Genomic DNA, 20,146 nt, shown 5'->3' with positions numbered 1-20,146 from the left:
CTCTTCCCTATTTCAACAAAACCCACCATTAGCTCCAGTTACATCATCAGCATTTTCAGACCAGCGAGTTCTAATGAGGGATCATCAGCCTGTATGTGTTTCTATAACTCCGCACTTGCTGCCTGACTAGTCCACAGTTTCTAGTATTCTTTTTGGTTTCAGTCTTCCAGCAGCTGCATTGCTTGTGTCTCACTGTTCCAGTACTGTTTAGTTTTCTTTCTCCTCTGGATTTACATCACCAGTCATACAAGTTATGGCTAACTCGCCTTCAACACCCTCTCTCAGTTGGCACTACTTCCAATATCTCTTGGTCTTCACCCACACACAGGCATTCCCTTTCTTCTCTCTATCCATCACCTCTACAACTTAAAATTTGTATGTTTTCTAACCTTTCATGGTTCTGATGAGGGTCTTTAAGCTAAAATATTAGCTTAACACTCAGTCTGAGTGTTTCTAGCTTTTTCAGTTTTGAGTTCCTATTCCTATGCTGACTGTCAGTCTAACTATTTCAGGAGTAAGATCTGCTTCTTGACTTCAACTTTGTTCCATAATCTGGAACTATTTGCTTTTGCTTTAAACAGCAGACCAGGCTCACCTTGATCTGCATATTATGTGGTGATTGACAGAGCCTTATATTTTCCCTCAATTATTTTTATCTCTTGCTCCATTGTGCTCCCTCAATCTGATTTCTTTTTATTTCCTATTCATTTATATTATCAAATATAATAGGAAATAAAAAAGGATAAAGAATTATTAATAAATAAGTCTTGTGTGTGTAAAATGTGTGCTCACCCAAGGAAGGATATCTTGAATTGACAAAAAGAATGATCAGATTGTTCCATTTCATCCTTCTAGACATTGAAGAACGTACATCATTGATACAGATAGCAACATATACACTGCATGCACAGAAAGACTCAATTTAAAAGTGAGTTGTAAATACCAACTGTAAAAACAGATGAAAACAATAATTGAATATATCAATCAGGAATCCTGCCATTTGCCACAGCCTGTAGAATAAGTCCTAGAACAATACAGCTCATGATCTCTGTGCTGACCAGGAAACCAAATTAAGCCAATCCTATCTGCCCGCAGATAGTCTACAGCCCACCAGTCCTGCCTATTCATGTTTCTGTCTAAATGCCCCTTAAAAGTAACTATCATAGCTGCTTCCCCAGCATTGCAATCCAAACACCTACCACTGTGTAAGGAAAAATATAACATGCCTTACAAATCTCCTTGAAACCTTCCTTCCTTTCAGATTAAATCAGTGCATTTCAGTATGGGACTTTTCTAACCTGGGAAATAGACTCTTGTCTACGCTATCAATGCCTCTCATAATTTCGATCAGGTCTCCCCTCTCCATGGAAAACAATCCAAGTTTCTGCAACTTGGAGAACTAGGCAACATGCTGGTAAACCTTCTCTTCACCCTCTCCAGAGCTCCCACATCCTTCCTGGAATGGGACGAGCAGAACAAGACACAATACTGAAAGTGACCTAGCCAAAATTTTATGCAGCTGCAACATGACTTGCAAATTTTTATGCTCAATAAAGGCAAGCATAGCCTAAGCATTCTTTCCTATCCTACCTACTTTCAGGGAGCCATGGGCTAGTAGAATACATATTGTGTATATCCTGTCTTTTACTATAAGCAAAAAAAAAATTGGAGAATGAATTGGCTTGTTGTACATCCAATAACTTGCATCAGAAATTCAGATTAATTTATCAGATGTACATACATCAAAACATACAATGATGTGTCTCTGCTTTTACAAGGCACTGTTAACAACCAACACAACTTACGGATGTGCTGGGGCAGCCTGCAAGTGCTTATGCTTGCACTGCACATGCTTCCCAGTGCCAGTGTAGTGTGCCCACAGTGTCCAGCAGAACAACACAATCAACAACAAAACAAGCCCCTTTCCTCCCTTGCTCCCACCCACAAAGAGAAACCCTGGTATCACTCAGTTAAACTGAGAAGGCATCTCTGAAAATCATTAGACAAATACATCCTGCCTTGCTATTTGCTATTATTTAGGTTGTTTTAAAGTTATGTCACACCATCAGGTTAAGGAAAAGCTTTTTTTGTCACAGTAGAATTTGACATGTGAAACTTGCAGAGAAATTTGCTGTTAGATTTAAGTGTTTTAGATACTAACAGCTAGCTTTGGGAAGTTACATTTGTAACAGATTGCAAGATAGTAATGATCTATTTCAGATCACATCACGTAACAGTTATTCTGCTGACCTTTCTGCCTCCATCTGCTTTTGAATGGCTCCTCACTCAGTACATAATATCTGAGCAGATACAGTGCCTTGTAAAAGTATTCAGCTCCCAGCCCTTTGTTCACATCACTGAGTATTACAACCAGTGTTTTAATTGATTTAACTGAGAATTTTTATTTGTGAAACACATGTTCCTACCACCCCCCCACCACTGTACAGCTGAAAAAACAAGAAAAATTGTAAAGCAAGAAAAAACTAAATATTCAAAAAATGAAATGTCAACACTTTAAAAGTATTCATCTCCCCCCCCCCCCCCACCCAACTCTTTGCTCAGTACTAAGTTGAACCTCCTGTCACAACTATTACAGCCAATAGTCTTTTGGAATTAGTCTCTGTTAGTTTTGCACAATGCGATGGATCAAGATTTGTCCATTTCTTCTTGTAAAATTGCTTAAACTGTGCCAGGTTAGTTGGGGAGCCATGGTGGACAGCAATCTGGAGGTCCTGCCATAGATGTTCAATCAGGTTAAGCTCCCACATCCTTCCTGGAATGGGACGAGCAGAACTAGACACTAGAACTCTGACTGGGCCATTCAAGGACATCAGTTTTCTTCATTTGAAGCCATTCCATGGTTGCTGTGGCATTGTGCTTTGGGTTATTGTACTGCTGAAAGATTATGTCTCTCCCCAATTTAAGATTTTTGACAGAGGCCAGCAAGTTTTTATCAAGGATCTCTCTGTATTTAGCAGCATTCATCTTCCCACCAATCTTGACCAGATTTCCCGTTTCTGCTGTTGAAAAGCATCTCCATAGCACAATGCTACCTCTACCATACTTAACAGTAGGGATGGTGTCACCTGGCTGATGTGCAGTATTAGATTTACACCACACATAATGTTCTACTTTAGTTGCATCTGACCAGAAGATCTTCTTCCACGTATTTACAGTATAGTCTCAGCGACACTTTACAAAGTCTTTATGGGCAAGGATATGTTTTTATTTTAACCAGGGCTTCTTTCTTGCCACTCCTCCATAAATACCCCTTTTTGTGCAAGGCCTTAGAGATTGTGGAGATATGAATTTCAACTCCATTGGAACCACTGACTTATGCAGCTCATTTACAGTGACTGTTGGCATCACAATAGCCTCTCTTATAAGTGCCATTCTTCTCAAGCGACTAAGGTTGGAGGGGCGGCCTGACCTAGGCAGTGTGGCTGTGGTTTCATATTTTTTCCTACTTTTTCACGATGGACTACACTAAGTTCCAAAGTACGTTCGGTGCCTTTGAGATGGTCTGTACCCTCCCCCAGATTTGTGCTTCTTTATTATTATTTCCCTGATTTGTTTTGAATGCACTGTTGGAACTTAAAGAGAGCTTAATGAATTCATTGAAAATAAGTAATCTTTCAATTTTTGACATCAGCAAGTTGGGTGAGTTGATAAGGTGATTGCACCTGAGGAAAGTTGGTGTAGTAAATACAAAGGAAATAAATACTTTTTCAGCCTCACAATTTTGGTTTTTAATTTTTAGTAAATTGTTGACAGGTTTTGGAATTTTTCTTTTGATTTGACAGGATGCACAGTGTTTTGTAAATTAGCTCAAAAAATCCTATTTCAATATATTTTAAATTTAGAAAATGAGACAGTTAAATGTGAAAATAGTTGTGGAGGCCGAATACTTTTTTAAGGAACTGTATTTCCTAATTCTGCTTGTTAATGCTGCAGTGAAGTGTCTTGCGACTTTTACTGTGTTAAAGGCACTATACAGTATATATTATACATACATAAGTAAACAGACATTTCTGAAAATTATCCATCTCGTATTGCATTTCAATGCTAACTGTGGACTGACAGAACAGAGCAATAACATTCACTGGTTAGTTTTGTTTATACGCAATGGTATGGTTTTGACTTTCTTGTCTACAGACTCACATGAATAGATCACGGTAATGGCCTTTTAACCACAGGTTCTAGATCCGGATATTCAACAACATTGGCATGTTATTTTGAAAATTCATCTCAATTGATTGCTGGTGATGTGTATGTAGAATTGGAATGAAGCTAAATATTTCAGCTTGCAGTGATGTTTTATCTTATCATGGCATTAAAATTGAATTTCCATTTCCAAACAGAATTAAACAAAAAAAATCAATAAAAAGAAAAATAAGTTACTGGCTTAAAAATCTACTGGAATTAAATTTGAAGCATGGTAGAGAAATTTGATTTATTCTCTATGAAGAAGATGCAGGATGACTTCGGGATATAAATCATCTTGTGAGCTACAACTTTAGCTTGCTCAATACTCTGTTTATTTTCTTTATCTTTTTCACAGCATAGCCAATATCTCCCAATTATATTGGTTATAAAACACAGCAAAATGAGTAATATACTGAAACACTTTGTGTGATCTTTTCTGAAGAAGCTGAAAATAGTTTAATCTCCCTACTTTTCATGCTAACTTTATCACATAAAATGGCATGGATTTTATCCTTATTTTCAATCATATTCAAGAAATCATGATGTATAATAATATAAGTTATTGAGAGAGGTGCAAGTTTTGTTGAATTATTTCTGGTTGTTTTCCACAGAATATGGAGAATGCTGATATGCCTTCGGTCACGCTAATTGTAGGCTGTGGTCTTTCCTGTCTGGCCCTCATCACTCTGGCAGTGGTCTATGCTGTGTTGTGGAGGTACGTACTGAACGTAAAGGCACTATTGCCTTAATAAGTGCTGTAACTGTAATTTCAGCTGCAAGCCATTACAGACTTTATTGCAAATTTACTATTGTAGCCTTAATTATTACATGTTTCAAAGAGGAAGGTCTGGAAAGGTTTGACAGAAATTGCACCAAAGTATTTTTAGGAGACTAATAGTTATTCTCATCATCGCTGATATCCAGGGGCTGACAGAATTAGGATTTTATCTCGCTGAGGTCTGAATTCTCTCACTGACGACAATATGAAGTTTCTGTACTCTCAAGCAAAATTTGTACTAAATCTTTCTTCCCAGTGTCGAGGCTAGCTTGAAAGGTGCCCTGTAATTGGTTGAACAATTGTGTGTGCAAATTATGTAATAATGGAGTTCTTTGTTTAGGATAATTAAGCAGAAACCCTAGTGAAGTCAATTAGATAAGTAAAACATGGTTTGCCAGATGGAGTTATAATGCATCACTTACTGTTAAATAGTTTATTGTTGTGTACTCCAATTAGCTTTATGTACGAAAAAGTATGACTAATAAATGCTATCACTTCAGGCTGTTCCTTCAAAACTGCATTCACTTGCATCTCTTTTGGTGTACAGTATGCTCATTTATACAAACTGTGTTTGAATATAAAATTGTACACTTCATAAATAGAGCCATGATCAGTTTTACTCTTAAGATGATTAACTTTCAAGATCTGTATTTAATGTTTTCCCTGCATCATCCCAACTAAAAAGTAGATCTGTGTTGTGTTTTCTCAGGTACATCCAATCAGAAAGGTCGATTATTCTGATAAACTTCTGTCTCTCCATCATCTCGTCTAATATCCTGATTGTGGTTGGACAAACACAGACTCATAATAAGGTGCCAAATTTTACACAATGCACTCGCCTCTTATTTTGTAGCTGGAAAATGCCAGATGGAAAGGAAAAAAATGGTGTGAAGAGTCAGGCTGACTCTTCCATTGCAGTGATCTGTGGATGAAGCTGCTGCATCAGGGGCCACTGTGGAGAATAGCTCAGCTTGTTCGATTAACTTGGAAAAATAGCGTCAGGGTGTCCTGTTGTGGACCTACATTTATCTGGAATTATGCATGACTTATTGTTAAGATTGGCTTAAGATATCCAATGTATTTGTATTGCCAGTGGCATGGGGATTGTGTTTATTGTTGATCGATGGTTGAAGCTGAGTTTCAAAATTTCCTTGGAAAAATATGCAGATATAGTTTGTGATCTCGATTCCCAGTGTTAGTGGTTTGAGATTTGAGTAAAGATCAGAGACACTTTGCCTTTCCATCTTGGATAGAAGGTCTTTCAGTATCAACATGTTTTTGATGCAAGGAGTGACCAACATACAGAGTAATCTTGTTCATCAAGAGCAGTAGAAGCACAGACTGGGGAATGGTTTTAATAAATTGCATTTTACTGTCGAACAAGTATTGGTACTTGATTCGGCAAATGAAACAGAATACGCCACTATATCTATGTGTACTTGTCGTGATCTTATGATCTTTTTGAATTGATCAATATTTGTACTCTTGGAGCCATTCTATATGGCAAGAGCTTGTATGTGGATTTGTGAGGCTACATAACAGGAACACCAGAGAAGCTCTTTCATTGCATCAGCACCTACATTCCAAGCCTGCCGTTGTTTTCACCTATGATGTTTTGGTTGTTGTGCAAACAGAAGAAATAGAGATTTAAAGCAATTCTGGGAGTATCTGAGAATAGAGGTCTCATGCAACTTTTTGATAAAGTGTTCCTGTCCAAACGTTTAACCTGTCTTTTCTCTCCAGCAAGCTTCCAAAACTATCTTTTCACTTTTCTTCTGGTATTTTCAGCTAAAATGCTGTTAAGTATTTTTTCTGACCTTAACCTTAAAAAAAAGAAAAGAAACACCCAGAATGAAAATTCCAGACAAACTTCTATCCCTGAAGTTTTGTCAGGATGGTTTTTTTGTTGTATGAAACAAGGATGTGAAGTAACTTACTGCTTGAGTTTTCTTATTTTGAATTTTCATTTAGAAGTATAGTTGTAGACTTTATCACTGAACATTAGAACATCAGGCTTTTTTGCAAACTAGATATTTACATGCAGGTCACCACTGTCTCACTTGTTTTACCTTTACTGTCTCAGAAGGAACATGGGAAGATCAGAGTAGTCAACTGTTACAGAGCTTTGTTTATTTCATCCATCACTGTCAATAGGGCCAGAATAGGGTTGTTCTATTACAGGTGGCAATCCTGTCCGTCCCTTGCACACACTGTGCTGTATGTTTTTTTTATATTATATATGATTTAAAATTGTGGAAAAACAGAAATTATATTGAAAAAGTCAGGTGGTGTTCACGGGTTCAATAACCATTTAGGAATCAGTTGGCAAAGGGGAAGAAGCTGTTCCTGAATCACTGAGTGTGTGCCTTCAGGCTTCTGTACCTCCTACCTGATGGTAAGAATGAGAAAAGGGCATGCCCTAGGTGCTGGGGGTCCTTGATAACAGATGCTACCTTTCTGAGATACCGCTCCTTGAAGATGTCCTGAGTACTTTGTAGGCTAGTACCCAAGATGGGTGGAGCAGACTAAGTTTACGACCCTCTGAAGCTTCTTTTGGTCCTGTGCTTTGCCCCCCTCCCCATACCAGACAGTGATGCAGCCTGTCAGAATGCTCTCCACGGTACATCTATAGAGGTTTTTGAGTATATATGTTGACATAACAAATATCTTCAAACTCCTAATGAAGTACAGTCATTGTCTTGCTTTCTTTATAGCTGCTGTAGTGTTCTCGCTCAGGTGTAAGAGAACGCTGATCTAAACACCGAGGTAAACCATAGTCAATGAAAACAGGATCGCAGTAAGATTAACCGTTTACTGTTCACTCTTCCACATTAACGTATGGTGAAAAGGCATTGCTTCACTATGTTTCTAATGCGTAGAAAGACAACTTTTCTTGCGCTGATCCTACACATGTGAGCCCCCTCCTTCCCGTTTCTCCAAACCGGTATTTTCCCACAAGACGCGGCGAAAACGGATGTGACATCATCGCATGCCGCGATATATCACAGACAATGAATTTACTTTAACTAAAAAATGCTAACAAACTAATTACTAAAGTGAAAATATTATAAGCTAAACAAATGCCATAAAGGCAACACACTCCCCGCTTGACCTTCGTAAGGTCACAATGAACATAATACAAAACTTCAGTCTCTAAATCAGTCCTTAGGTAGAAGTAGAATGACTTCTGTAACTGGCCTTTGGTAAATTTTTACATCACCTTGGTCGGTAGTTTTCAACTCAACCTTCCTGACATGTCCATCCCTACTAGGGAATGTGGCAGTGATTCTGGCCATTGGCCAGCTGTTGCGGGCGATTTGCTTGTCCCTGAGCAGGACTAAATCTCCAACTTGAAGATTCCTTCAGGGTTCTGTCCACTTTTGTCTGTGTTGCAACAAAGGTAGATATTCCTGTCTCCAACGAGACCAGAACCGATTTGCCAGAGCCTGGACCTATCTCCATTGCTTTGTGTACAAATCCTTATCAGAGAAGTCCCCTGGTGGAGGGGAGGCTCCTGCTTTCTGCGTAAGGAGCATTGATGGCGAGAGTATGAAGGGGTTTTCCGGGTCAGAAGACATGGGTAGGAATGGTCGTGCATTTGTAATGGCTGTGACCTCTGCCATTAGTGTGCATAGTACCTTGTGGGTCAGTCGGGTGCGTTGCTGCATCTCAGGTTTCCTTTTCAGGGTTTTTTGCAAGGACGTGAACCTCTTGACTGCCTGCTCTTTGTCGTTTGGCAGGCACTGGCGTGGTTCTCTGAAAGGTAGTGGGGCGACCCAATTATTTGCTTCATCTCTGAAGACCTTGGTGTCCTTTGTTTTTAAGAAAATGGCGTCTTGAGCTGATGGAGCAAGTTTATTATCATGCTCAGTTTGAGTGAAGACTGACTGACCCAGCGTCTCGTCAGTTACTTTACATTTGTTAAAGCCTTGTCGTGCTTCCTTAATACACATGACACTTGTGCGGGGTTGAAAAATTGAATGGCGGCCACTCTCTAGCACATTGGTCTTGAATGTGTTAACCGTCGGTTTGTGTACTTTGCCAAGACACACCTCTCCTATCACCACCCAGCCCAGATCCAGGCGTTGCGCAAAGGGGGTGTCGTGTAGTCCATTAACCTGCTGCCTAACCTTGTGCACCCGGAGAACATCTCTTCCTAATAGCAGGAGTATTTCTGCTCTTGGATCCAGCTCTGGGATGTGTTTGGCGATGTGGTGGAGATGTGGCTGGTGTAGCACCGCACTTGGCGTCGGGATCTCAGTGCGGTTATTCAAAATTTCATTGCACTCTAAGAGTGGAGGGAGACAGATGACGACTTTACCATCCAGGGACTTGAGCTGGAAGCCTTCTGCCATCCTTCCATAAGTTTCCATGCTGCCTGAGCAAGTTCTAAAGTAGTATGGGAACTGATTACTCTCAATGTGGAACAAGTTAAAGAACTCTGGACTGACTAGTGAGCGATTGCTCTGATCGTCCAGAATTACATAGGCTTTGATGGCCTTGTCTTTGGCTCCCTTAGGGTACACCTTAGTGAGGCAGATCTTTGAACAAGAACGGCTTGACTGAGCTTGACCGCAAACTTCTGTACAGCTCGAGCTGACAACAGTTGTCCTGGAGTGAGCCTCTCCCTCCCGGCCGTCCTGTTGTGGGGGTGGTGGAGCTGTGTCAGTTTGCAGTAACGGGCCGGGATGCATGGCCCCATTGTGATTAGTGCTATTACATTCTGGGTGCTTCACAGCGATCGTACACTCTCTAGCAAGGTGAGAGGTAGAGGAACAGCATTTAATGTCCTAACACTACAATGAAAAGGCATTGCTTCACTATGTTTCTAATGCGTAGAAAGACAACTTTTCTTGCGCTGATCCTACACATGCGAGCCCCCTCCTTCCCATTTCTCCAAACCGGTATTTTCCGACAAGACGCGGCGAAACCGGATGTGATGTCATCGCATGCCGCGATATATCACAGACAACGAATTTATTTTAACTAAAAAATGCTAACAAATGAATTACTAAAGTGAAAATATTATAAACTAAACAAATGCCATAAAGGCAACACAGCTGCATTGATATATTGGGACCAGGTTAGGTCCTCAGGAACTTGAAACTGCTTACTCTCTCCACTTCTGATTCCTGTAGAGTTCATGAACTCTGTAGAATTTTCTCTATTTCTACATAAGTATGATCAAAAATGTTGTCAATTCTTCATGTAAGTCCTAACACTAGATAAAGAAATTAATAAATAACATGAAAAGTATTATACTTGTTCATTTATTTATTGAGGAAAAATCATCCAATATTACATGTATTTGTTGGAAAAAGTATGTGAAACTTTGTTTTCAGTAACTGGTGTGACCCGCCACCCCCCCCCCCCCCCCCCCGTACAGCAATAACTTCAACCAAACGTTTCCTAACTGTTGATCAGTCCTGCACATCGGCTTGGAGGAATTTTAGGCCATTCTCCCTTACAAAACTGCTTTAACTTCAACTTGAGGATGCTTGTGTGCATCCTTACATAAACTGCTTGCTTCAGGTTTTTCTAGAACACTTCTGTAGGATTGTCAGGACTTTGATTCAGCCATTCCAAAACCCAAATTTTCTTCTTTTTAAACTATTCTGTTGTTGATTTACTCTTGTCTTACTGATCATTGTCTTGTTGCATTATCCAACTTCTATTAAACCTATGGTGATGGACTGCTACGCTGACATTCTCCTGTAAAATGTCTTGATACAATTTTGAATTCACTGTTCCCTCAAAGATTGGAAGCTATCCAGGCCCTGAGGCAGCAAAGCAACCCCAAACCATGATGCTCCTTCCACCATGCTTCACAGTTGGGATGAGGTTTTGGTGTTGGTGTGCATTGCCTTTTTTCCTCCAAACATAGCAATGTACGTTTCTGTCAAAAACTTCAACTTTTGTCTCATTTCTCCTCAGAACATTATGCCAGAAGTGTTGTAGAACATCTAGATGGTCTTTTGCAAACTTGAGACATGCAGCAATGTTTTTTTTTTGGAGAGCAGTCCTCTCTGGTGTCCTTCCATGAACATCATTCTTGGTCAATGTTTTTGTTATAGTAGACACATGAACATAGACTTTAGCAAATTCCAGAGATTTCTGCAGGTCTTTTGCTGTTACCCTTGGGTTCTTTTTCACTTCCTTCAGCATTGCATGTTGTACTCTTGGTGTGATCTTTGCAGGATGTTCAATTCTAGGGAGAGCAGCAACAGTACTCTATCCTCCATTTGTAGACAATTTCACTTACTGTGGACTGATGAACACTCAGGTCTTTAGAATTGCTTTGTAGCCTTTTTCAACTTCATGCATCTCTACAATTCTTCTAAGGTGCTCTGGAAGTTGTTTTGATCGAGTCGTGGTGCAGATAAGCAGCTCTTCCTTGAGAAGAGCAGGCTCTGACTTTGTTTGTCTTTTTTTATAGGGCAGGGCACCTCTACACCCTATACCTCCAATCTCATTGATCGGAACACCTGCCTCCAAATAGCTTTTGTAGAAAGCATTACCCTAGGGTTCACATACTTTTTCCAACAAATACATGTAATATTAGGTCCTTTTTCTCAATAAATAAATGAACAAGTATTATAAGGAGAAGCACTGTTGACATTTTTGGCCCTTCGACGAAGGGTCTTGGCCCGAAACTTCGACAGTGCTTCTTATAGATGCTGCCTGGCCTGCTGTGTTCCACCAGCATTTTATGTGTGTTGTTTGAATTTCCAACATCTGCAGATTTCCTCGTGTTTGAACAAGTATTTTGTTTTTTGTGTTTAATTATTTAATTAAATATTTAATTGGATTCTCTTTATCTTGTTTTAGGACTTGCACGAAGTTCTGTTCACATTTTAAGTCATATTTATGCAGAAATAGAGAAACTTCTATAGGGTTTACAGACTTTCTAGTGCCACTGTATAACTGCTGGTGTAATTAGTTCCAGTAATATTCACAGGGGAAGTGTTGCCACACTTGGAACTTATCCTTGTAAGCAGAACAAGTGCTACACCTGCCCCTACACTTCTTCCCTCACTACCATTCAGGACCCCAAACAGTCCTTCCAGGTAAGTTGACACTTCACCTGTGAGACTGATGGGGTCATTTACTGTATCTGGTGCTCCCAGTGTGGCCTCCTGTATATTGCTGAGACCCGATGTAGATTGGTAGACTGCTTTGCCGAACTCCTATGCTCCTTCCACCAGAAAAAGCGGGATCCGCCCATGACCACTCATTTTAATTCCATTTACCATTCCCATTCCTATTCCAACATGTCTACTGTCATGATGAGGCTACATTCAGGTTGGAGGAGTAACACCTTAAATTTTGTTTGTGGGGTAGCCTCCAACCTGATGGTATGAGCATTGATTTCTCAAACTTCTGGTAATGCTTCTTTCCCCCATCCCCTCCCTTCACCTTTCCCCATTGCCATTTCTCTCTCAAACCTTATCTCCTTACCTCTCTCTGGTGCTCCTTTTCTTTCTACCATGGCCTACTGTCCTCTCCTATCCCCCTTCTCCAACCCTGTATCTCTTTCACCAATCAACTTCCCAGCTCTTTATTTCATTCTTTACCCCCTCCTCCCAGTTTCACCTATCACCATATGGTTCTTTCTCCCCTCTGCCACTTTCTTACTCTGATTCCCCATCCTTTTTTCTAGTCCTGATGAAGGGTCTTGGCCCGAAACGTCAACTGTACTTTTTTTTCCATAGATGTTGCCTGGCCTGCTGAGTTCCTCCAGAATTCTGGGTGTGTTGCTTTCATAATTGTAGGAATTCTGCACTGTGAAGATACACTTTGTTTCACAGAAAGCCAAGAAGTGAAGTTGCCGAACAGCTGGACAATACAGAAACTCGGCACTGGTTTTAAGGAATGGTGTTTACTGCTTTGCATTGATGTTGTGTGGTCTGATCCACAGCAGGGGTTGGGGATGGGTGTGGGCTGGTGAGTTGTGGTGAGCTGGTGCCTCTTTTAGTTTGCTTCTCTTGGAAAATATCCATGAGCTGAAGACTGTACAAGCAAGGGAGAGTCTCGTACCACAGGGTATAGCCTCAGAATAGAAGGATATCCTTTTAGAACAGAGATGAGGAGAAATCTTTTTAGCTGGAAAGTGGAGAATCTGTGGAATTCATTGCTACAGGTGGCTGTGGAGGCCATGTCATGGAGTATATTTAAAGTGGATGTTAATAGATTCTTGATTAGAAAGGGTGTTAGATGTTGCAGGGAGAGGGCAGGAGAATGGGATTGAGAGGGGATAATAAATCAGCCATGTTCACTTTGCAGAGCAGATTCAATGGGCTGAATGGTCTAATTCTGCTCCTAATGGTCTTTCAAATCCTGTGGATGTGACTGGCATCAGGCTGAATTCGCTGCCAGCAGTCACTTGGATATCTGTGCTTATCTATACGATTGGTGGGAGGCAGCATCTTGGGAATGACTGAGAACATAATTCAGAAAAGGTATGTTATTTTTGTGCAATAATGTTGTTTACAACATTTTACACTCTTGACAAGCATCAGTCTCTGAGTTATTTTTTATGAAAATTCATTACTCAAAGGTCTAGATGCAACTCAAACACATCTGAGTTAGTTATTGCTAGCAGATTCTGGCAATTTACAAATGAAAGTTATGGATGTCAAGCTGGCAGGGAGATATGACAAATGCATCCAGCAGTGAGAATGACCAGGTAATTCACAAGTAGAGATATTCTTTATATCAGCTCTGGCTTTGACATATTCTTTTTTCTAATACTTGTATGGTCTCAGTTGAACAAAATGAATTTCTTAATAGCTTTTTTTCTCCCCCTTAAAATTCAAAACAAACTGCTTTACAAAATCACATTATCATTGTGTTTACATGCCTTTGAAAGGGAAAATATTTTCTTTGTACATTTGGCAATGCTTTGTAAGCTCTTTATCGGCACTGATTTCTTAATTAAATCTCCACATGAAATGCATGGTGTCAGGCGGAGACCGGGTCACCTGTTTCCACAGCTTGATGGTTCTGCTCCAGATTGGGTCACAGGAGCTGCCAGAGATGAACCTGATTATGAGCAAAATGCTCCCTGGTTGCCCTCCAGTGTCAGTTTGGCTTCACCTAGCTTGCTGTAGTCATCTGTTGCACTGTGGTGGTGCTCATTGGCATCAGTGAAGCGTGCTGACACCACGTCATTCCTGACTTACTTCTGCACAGCATTCATTTCACGCTGGAGTAGCTAAATGTTTGTGTGCTGGTCTTTCAATCTCCGTCTAAAATTCAAACATCCTTGAGCTTGCTGAGCCCCTTTCTTTCCACACAGAATAATCTTCTCACCAAGCTTCAAAAAAGAAATCATGTTTGCCATGAATGATGGCAATGTGATTTTAAAGATGAACAACCTGAAAGAATAAAGTGTTAAGTTTCTTCCCAAGACAGGAATTGGAAGGTATTTTTTTTCCATATTGGTTCTCCACGGATCATGGAAACTTTACAGCGCAGAAGCAGGCTAGTCGCCATATCAACCTCAAGCAGCTGTCTATCCAGTGACCTATATCCACCAGGAAAAGCGGGATCTCCCAGTGACCACCCATCTTAATTCCACTTCCCATTCCCGTTCCGATATGTCTATCCACAGCCTCTTCTACTGTCACAATGAGGCCACACTCAGGTCGGAGGGACAACCCCTTATATTCATTCTGGGTAGCCTCCAACCTGATGGCATCAACATCGATTTCTCAAACTTCCGGTAATGCCTCTCTCCCTTCACCATTTAACATCCCCATTTCTCTCTCTCACCTTATCTCCTTACCTGCCCAAAACCACCCCCCTCTGTTGTTCCTCCCCCCCTTTTCTTTCATCCATGGCCTTCTGTCCTCTCCTATTAGGTTCCCCCTTCTCCAGCCTTATATCTCTTTCACCAATCAACTTACTAGCTCATTACTTCAGCTCTCCCCCTCCCAGTTTCACCTATCACTTTATGTTTCTCCCTCCCCTCCCCTTACCTTTTAATTCTACTCAGCTTTTTTTCTCCAATCCTGCTGAAGGGTCTCGGCTCAAAACATCAACTGAACTCTTTTCCATAGCTGCTGCTTGGCCTGCTGAGTTCCTCCATTTTGTGTGGGTTGCTTGGATTTCCAGCAGCTGCAGATATTCCTGTTTGTGATCCATTTACTTCCATTCTCCTGCTCTTTCCCAGTAGATCTTTAAATAATTTCACCTCATACTTGTTTAAATCCCTTCCCAAAATGTTGTTTTCCAGCACTGTCAAAGAAACAGTATCTACATTCAAAATTAATTTGCCTTATGCACCCTATATCTTTTGTATCATCTTGAATCCATGTCCTTGAGTGGAGAACATAGAATATTATCTGTTGGCGCACCATGTCCGTGCTGGTCATCTGCCTACACATGGTCCATATCCCTTGGTTCCCTACCTGTTTATTTATCTCCTTAACTGCCTTTTAATTATTACTATCTTATTTGCTTCTACCACCATCCCTGAGAGTGTGCTTAAGACACCTACCACTCTCTGTGTAAAACAAAACTTGCTTTGCATATTCTTAGGTTTAGTTAGTTATTAACCGTTCATTTTCTAATAGACAATAGACAATAGGTGCAGAAGTAGACCATTCAGTCCTTCGAGCCTGCACCGCCATTTTGAGATCATGGCTGATCATCTACTATAAATACCCGGTTCCTGCCTTGTCCCCATATCCCTTGATCCCCCTATCCATAAGATACCTATCTAGCTCCTTCTTGAAAGCATCCAGAGAATTGGCCTCCACTGCCTTCTGAGGCAGTGCATTCCAGACCCCCACAACTCTCTGGGAGAAGTTTTTCCTTAACTCTGTCCTTGACTTCTCTAGTGCCTTTAACACCATCCAGCCCAAGATCTTAAGGCACAAACTAACGGAGATGGGAGTAGACTCTCACATGGTGGATTGGATAGTGGACTACTTGACAGATAGACCTCAGTATGTGCAGTTGGGAGACTGTAGGTCTGACACGGTGGTCAGCAGCACAGGAGCGCCGCAGGGAACCGTACTCTCTCCGGTCCTGTTCACCCTGTACACATCAGACTTCCAATATAACTCGGAGTCCTGCCATGTGCAGAAGTTCGCTGATGACACGGCCATAGTGGGGTGTGTCAGGAATGGACAGGAGGAGGAGTATAGGAAACTGATACAGGACTTTGTGATATGGTGCAACTCAAACTACCTGCGTCTCAATATCACCAAGACCAAGGAGATGGTGGTGGACTTTAGGAGATCTAGGCCTCATATGGAGCCAGTGATCATTAATGGAGAATGTGTGGAGCAGGTTAAGACCTACAAGTATCTGGGAGTACAGTTAGACGAGAAGCTAGACTGGACTGCCAACACAGATGCCTTGTGCAGGAAGGCACAGAGTCGACTGTACTTCCTTAGAAGGTTGGCGTCATTCAATGTCTGTAGTGAGATGCTGAAGATGTTCTATAGGTCAGTTGTGGAGAGCGCCCTCTTCTTTGTGGTGGCGTGTTGGGGAGGAAGCATTAAGAAGAGGGACGCCTCACGTCTTAATAAGCTGGTAAGGAAGGCGGGCTCTGTCGTGGGCAAAGTACTCGAGAGTTTAACATCGGTAGCAGAGCGAAGGGCACTGAGTAGGCTACGGTCAATTATGGAAAACTCTGAACATCCTCTACATAGCACCATCCAGAGACAGAGAAGCAGTTTCAGCGACAGGTTACTATCGATGCAATGCTCCTCAGACAGGATGAAGAGGTCAATACTCCCCAATGCCATTAGGCTTTACAATTCAACCGCCAGGACTTAAGAACTTTTTAAAAGCTATTATTAATGCTTTTTGAGATAGTGATTTAGATGCATATCATATTTTTTACTGAGTTAAGTATTGTATGTTATTAGTTTTGCTACAACAAGTGTATGGGACATTGGAAAAAAAGTTGAATTTCCCCATGGGGATGAATAAAGTATCTATCTATCTATCTATCTATCTATCTATCTAAATGACCTACCCCTTATTCTCAAACCATGCCCTCTGGTACTGGACTCTCCCAGCATCTGGAACATATTTCCTGCCTCTATCTGTCCAATCCCTTAATAATCTTATATGTGGCAATCAGATCCCCTCTCAATCTCCTTAATTCCAGCGTGTACAAGCCCAGTCTCTCTAACCTCTCTGCGTAAGAAAGTCCGGACATCCCAGGAATTAACCTTGTGAATCTACGCTGCACTTCCTCTACAGCCAGGATGTCCTTCCTTAACCCTGGAGACCAAAACTGTACACAATACTCCAGGTGTGGTCTCACCAGGGCCCAGTACAAATGCAAGAGGATTTCCTTGCTCTTGTACTCAATTCCCTTTTTAATAAAGGCCAACATTCCATTAGCCTTCTTCACTGCCTGCTGCACTTGCTCATTCACCTTCAGTGACTGATGAACAAGGACTCCTAGATCTCTTTGTATTTCTCCCTTACCTAACTCTACACCGTTCAGATAATAATCTGCCTTCCTGTTCTTACTCCCAAAGTGGATAACCTCACACTTATTCACATTAAACGTCATCTGCCAAGTATCTGCCCACTTACCCAGCCCATCCAAGTCACCCTGAATTCTCCTAACATCCTCATCACATGTCACACTGCCACCCAGCTTAGTATCATCAGCAAACTTGCTGATGTTATTCTCAATGCCTTCATCTAAATCGTTGACGTAAATCGTAAACAGCTGTGATCCCAATACCGAGCCCTGTGGCACCCCACTAGTCACCACCTGCCATTCCGAGAAAGACCCATTCACCGCTACCCTTTGCTTTCTATCTGCCAACCAGTTTTCTATCCATGTCAATGTCTTCCTCCCAATGCCATGAGCTTTGATTTTACCCACCAATCTCCTATGTGGGACCTTATCAAATGCCTTCCGAAAATCGAGGTACACTACATCCACTGGATTTCCCTTGTCTAACTTCCTGGTTACATCCTCGAAAAACTCCAATAGATTAGTCAAGCATGATTTGCCCTTGGTAAATCCATGCTGGCTCGGCCCAATCCTATCACTGCTATCTAGATATGCCACTGTTCCATCTTTATTAATGGACTCTAGCATCTTCCCCACTACTGACGCTAGGCTGACAGATCGATAGTTCTCTGTTTTCTCCCTCCCTCCTTTCTTAAAAAGTGGGATAACATTAGCCATTCTCTAATCCTCAGGAACTGATCTTGAATCTAAGGAACAATGGAAAATGATTACCAATGCATCCGCAATTTCCAGAGCCACCTCCTTTAGTACCCTAGGATGCAGACCATCTGGACCTGGGGATTTGTCAGCCTTCAGTACCATCAGTCTACTCATCACCATTTCCTTCCTAATGTCAATCTGTTTCATTTCCTTTGTTACCCTATGTCCTTGGCCCATCCATACATCTGGGAAATTGCTTGTGTCTTCCTTAGTGAAGACAGATCTAAAGTACTTATTAAATTCTTCTGCCATTTCTCTGTTTCCCATAACAATTTCACCCCATTCATTCTTCAAGGGCCCAACATTGTTCTTAACTATCTTCTTTCTCTTCACATACCTAAAAAAAAAAGCTTTTGCTATCCTCCTTTATATTCCTGGCTAGCTTGCGTTCGTACCTCATTTTTTCTCCCCATATTGCCTTTTTAGTTAAGTTCTGTTGTTCCTTAAAAATTTCCCAATCATCTGTCTTCCCACTCACCTTAGCTCTGTCATACTTCCTTTTTTTTAATACTATGCAATCTCTGACTTCCTTTGTCAACCACTGTGGCCCCTTCCCCCCCTTTGAATCCTTCCTTCTCTGGGGGATGAACTGATTTTGCACCTTGTGCATTATTCCCAAGAATACCTGCCATTGCTGTTCCACTGTCTTTTCTGCTAGGATATCTGTCAAGTTAACTTTGGCCAGCTCCTCCCTCATGGCTCCATAGTCTCCTTTGTTCAACTGCAACACTGACACCTCCGAGCTGCCCTTATCCTTCTCAAATTGCAGATAAAAACTTATCATATTATGAACACTACCTCCTAATGGCTTCTTTACTTCAAGATCGCTTATCAAATCCTGTTCATTACGTAACACTAAATCTAGAATAGCCTTGTCCCTGGTCAGCTCTTGTACAAGCAGTTCCAAGAATGCATCCCATAGGCACTCTACAAACTCCCTATCCTGGGGTCCAGCACCAACCTGATTCTCCCAGTTCACCTGCATGTTGAAATCCCCCATAACTACTGCGACATTACCTTTGCCACATGCCAATGTTAACTCCCTATTCAACTTGCACCCAATATCCATGCTACTGATTGGTGGCCTGTAGACAACACCCATTAGGGTCCTTTTGCCCTTACTGTTCCTCAGTTCTATCCACAGAGACTCTACTTCTCCTGATCCTATATCCCCCCTTGCAAAGGACTGAATCTCATTCCTCACCAACAGGGCCACCCCACCCCCTCTGCCCACATTTCTGTCCCTACGATAGCATGTATACCCTTGTACATTCATTTCCCAGGTCTGATCTCCCTGCAGCCATGTCTCCGTTATCCCAACAACATCATAGTTACCCATTTGCACCTGAGCTTCAAGCCTCATCTGCTTTATTTCTGGCACTTCGTGTATTCAGATATAGAATTTTTAGCCCATTTCTCCTCTCTCTGTTTAAATCGCTGCCTATTGTGCTTAACCCAGCTCCCCGAACTCCCATTGGGTAATACGCCCCTTGAATTTTACTGTATGTTTCAATGTACACATGATAAATAAATAAATCCAAATCTCCTTTAAAATCACCCCCCACCTTAAACATATACCATTGAGTTGTAGACCATTACACCATAGAAACAGGCCCTTCAGCCCATCTAGTCCATACTAAACCATTTTCTGCCTAGTCATATCAACTTGCACCCGGACCATAGCCCTCCATACCTTTCCCATCCATGTACTTATCCAAACCTCTCTTAAATGTTGCTACTGAACCCATATCCACCACCTCAGCTGGCAGATCATTCCACATTCTCACCACCCTCTGCCTGAAGAAGACCCCCCCTCATGTTCCCCCTTAAAACATCTGACCTTTCATCCTTCACCCATGACCTTCAGTTCTAGTGTCACCCAACCTCAGTGGAACATGTCCTCTAGTATTTGATAATTCCACCTTGGAGAAAAGGCTTCTACCCTATCT

The 20,146-nt window shown here is 41.4% G+C and overlaps 1 protein-coding gene across 9 annotated transcripts in view; it reads left to right on the top strand.

Moving 5' to 3' along the window:
* adgrb3 (adhesion G protein-coupled receptor B3) overlaps positions 1-20,146 on the top strand; it is a 766,644-nt gene that overhangs the window by 584,178 nt on the left and 162,320 nt on the right. For all 9 annotated transcript variants that reach the window (XM_073056508.1, XM_073056504.1, XM_073056509.1 and 6 more), the window contains 2 exons: positions 4,818-4,921; positions 5,694-5,796. In XM_073056508.1, the coding sequence (XP_072912609.1) occupies positions 4,818-4,921; positions 5,694-5,796 (207 nt within the window). The remainder of the gene's footprint in view (positions 1-4,817; positions 4,922-5,693; positions 5,797-20,146) is intronic.

This window comes from Hemitrygon akajei, chromosome 9 (genome assembly GCF_048418815.1).
Source record: "Hemitrygon akajei chromosome 9, sHemAka1.3, whole genome shotgun sequence".
Taxonomy (NCBI): Eukaryota; Metazoa; Chordata; class Chondrichthyes; order Myliobatiformes; family Dasyatidae; genus Hemitrygon; species Hemitrygon akajei.
The sequence above is the reverse complement of the archived record's forward strand: the minus strand, read 5'-3'. Positions and strand labels throughout refer to the sequence as shown.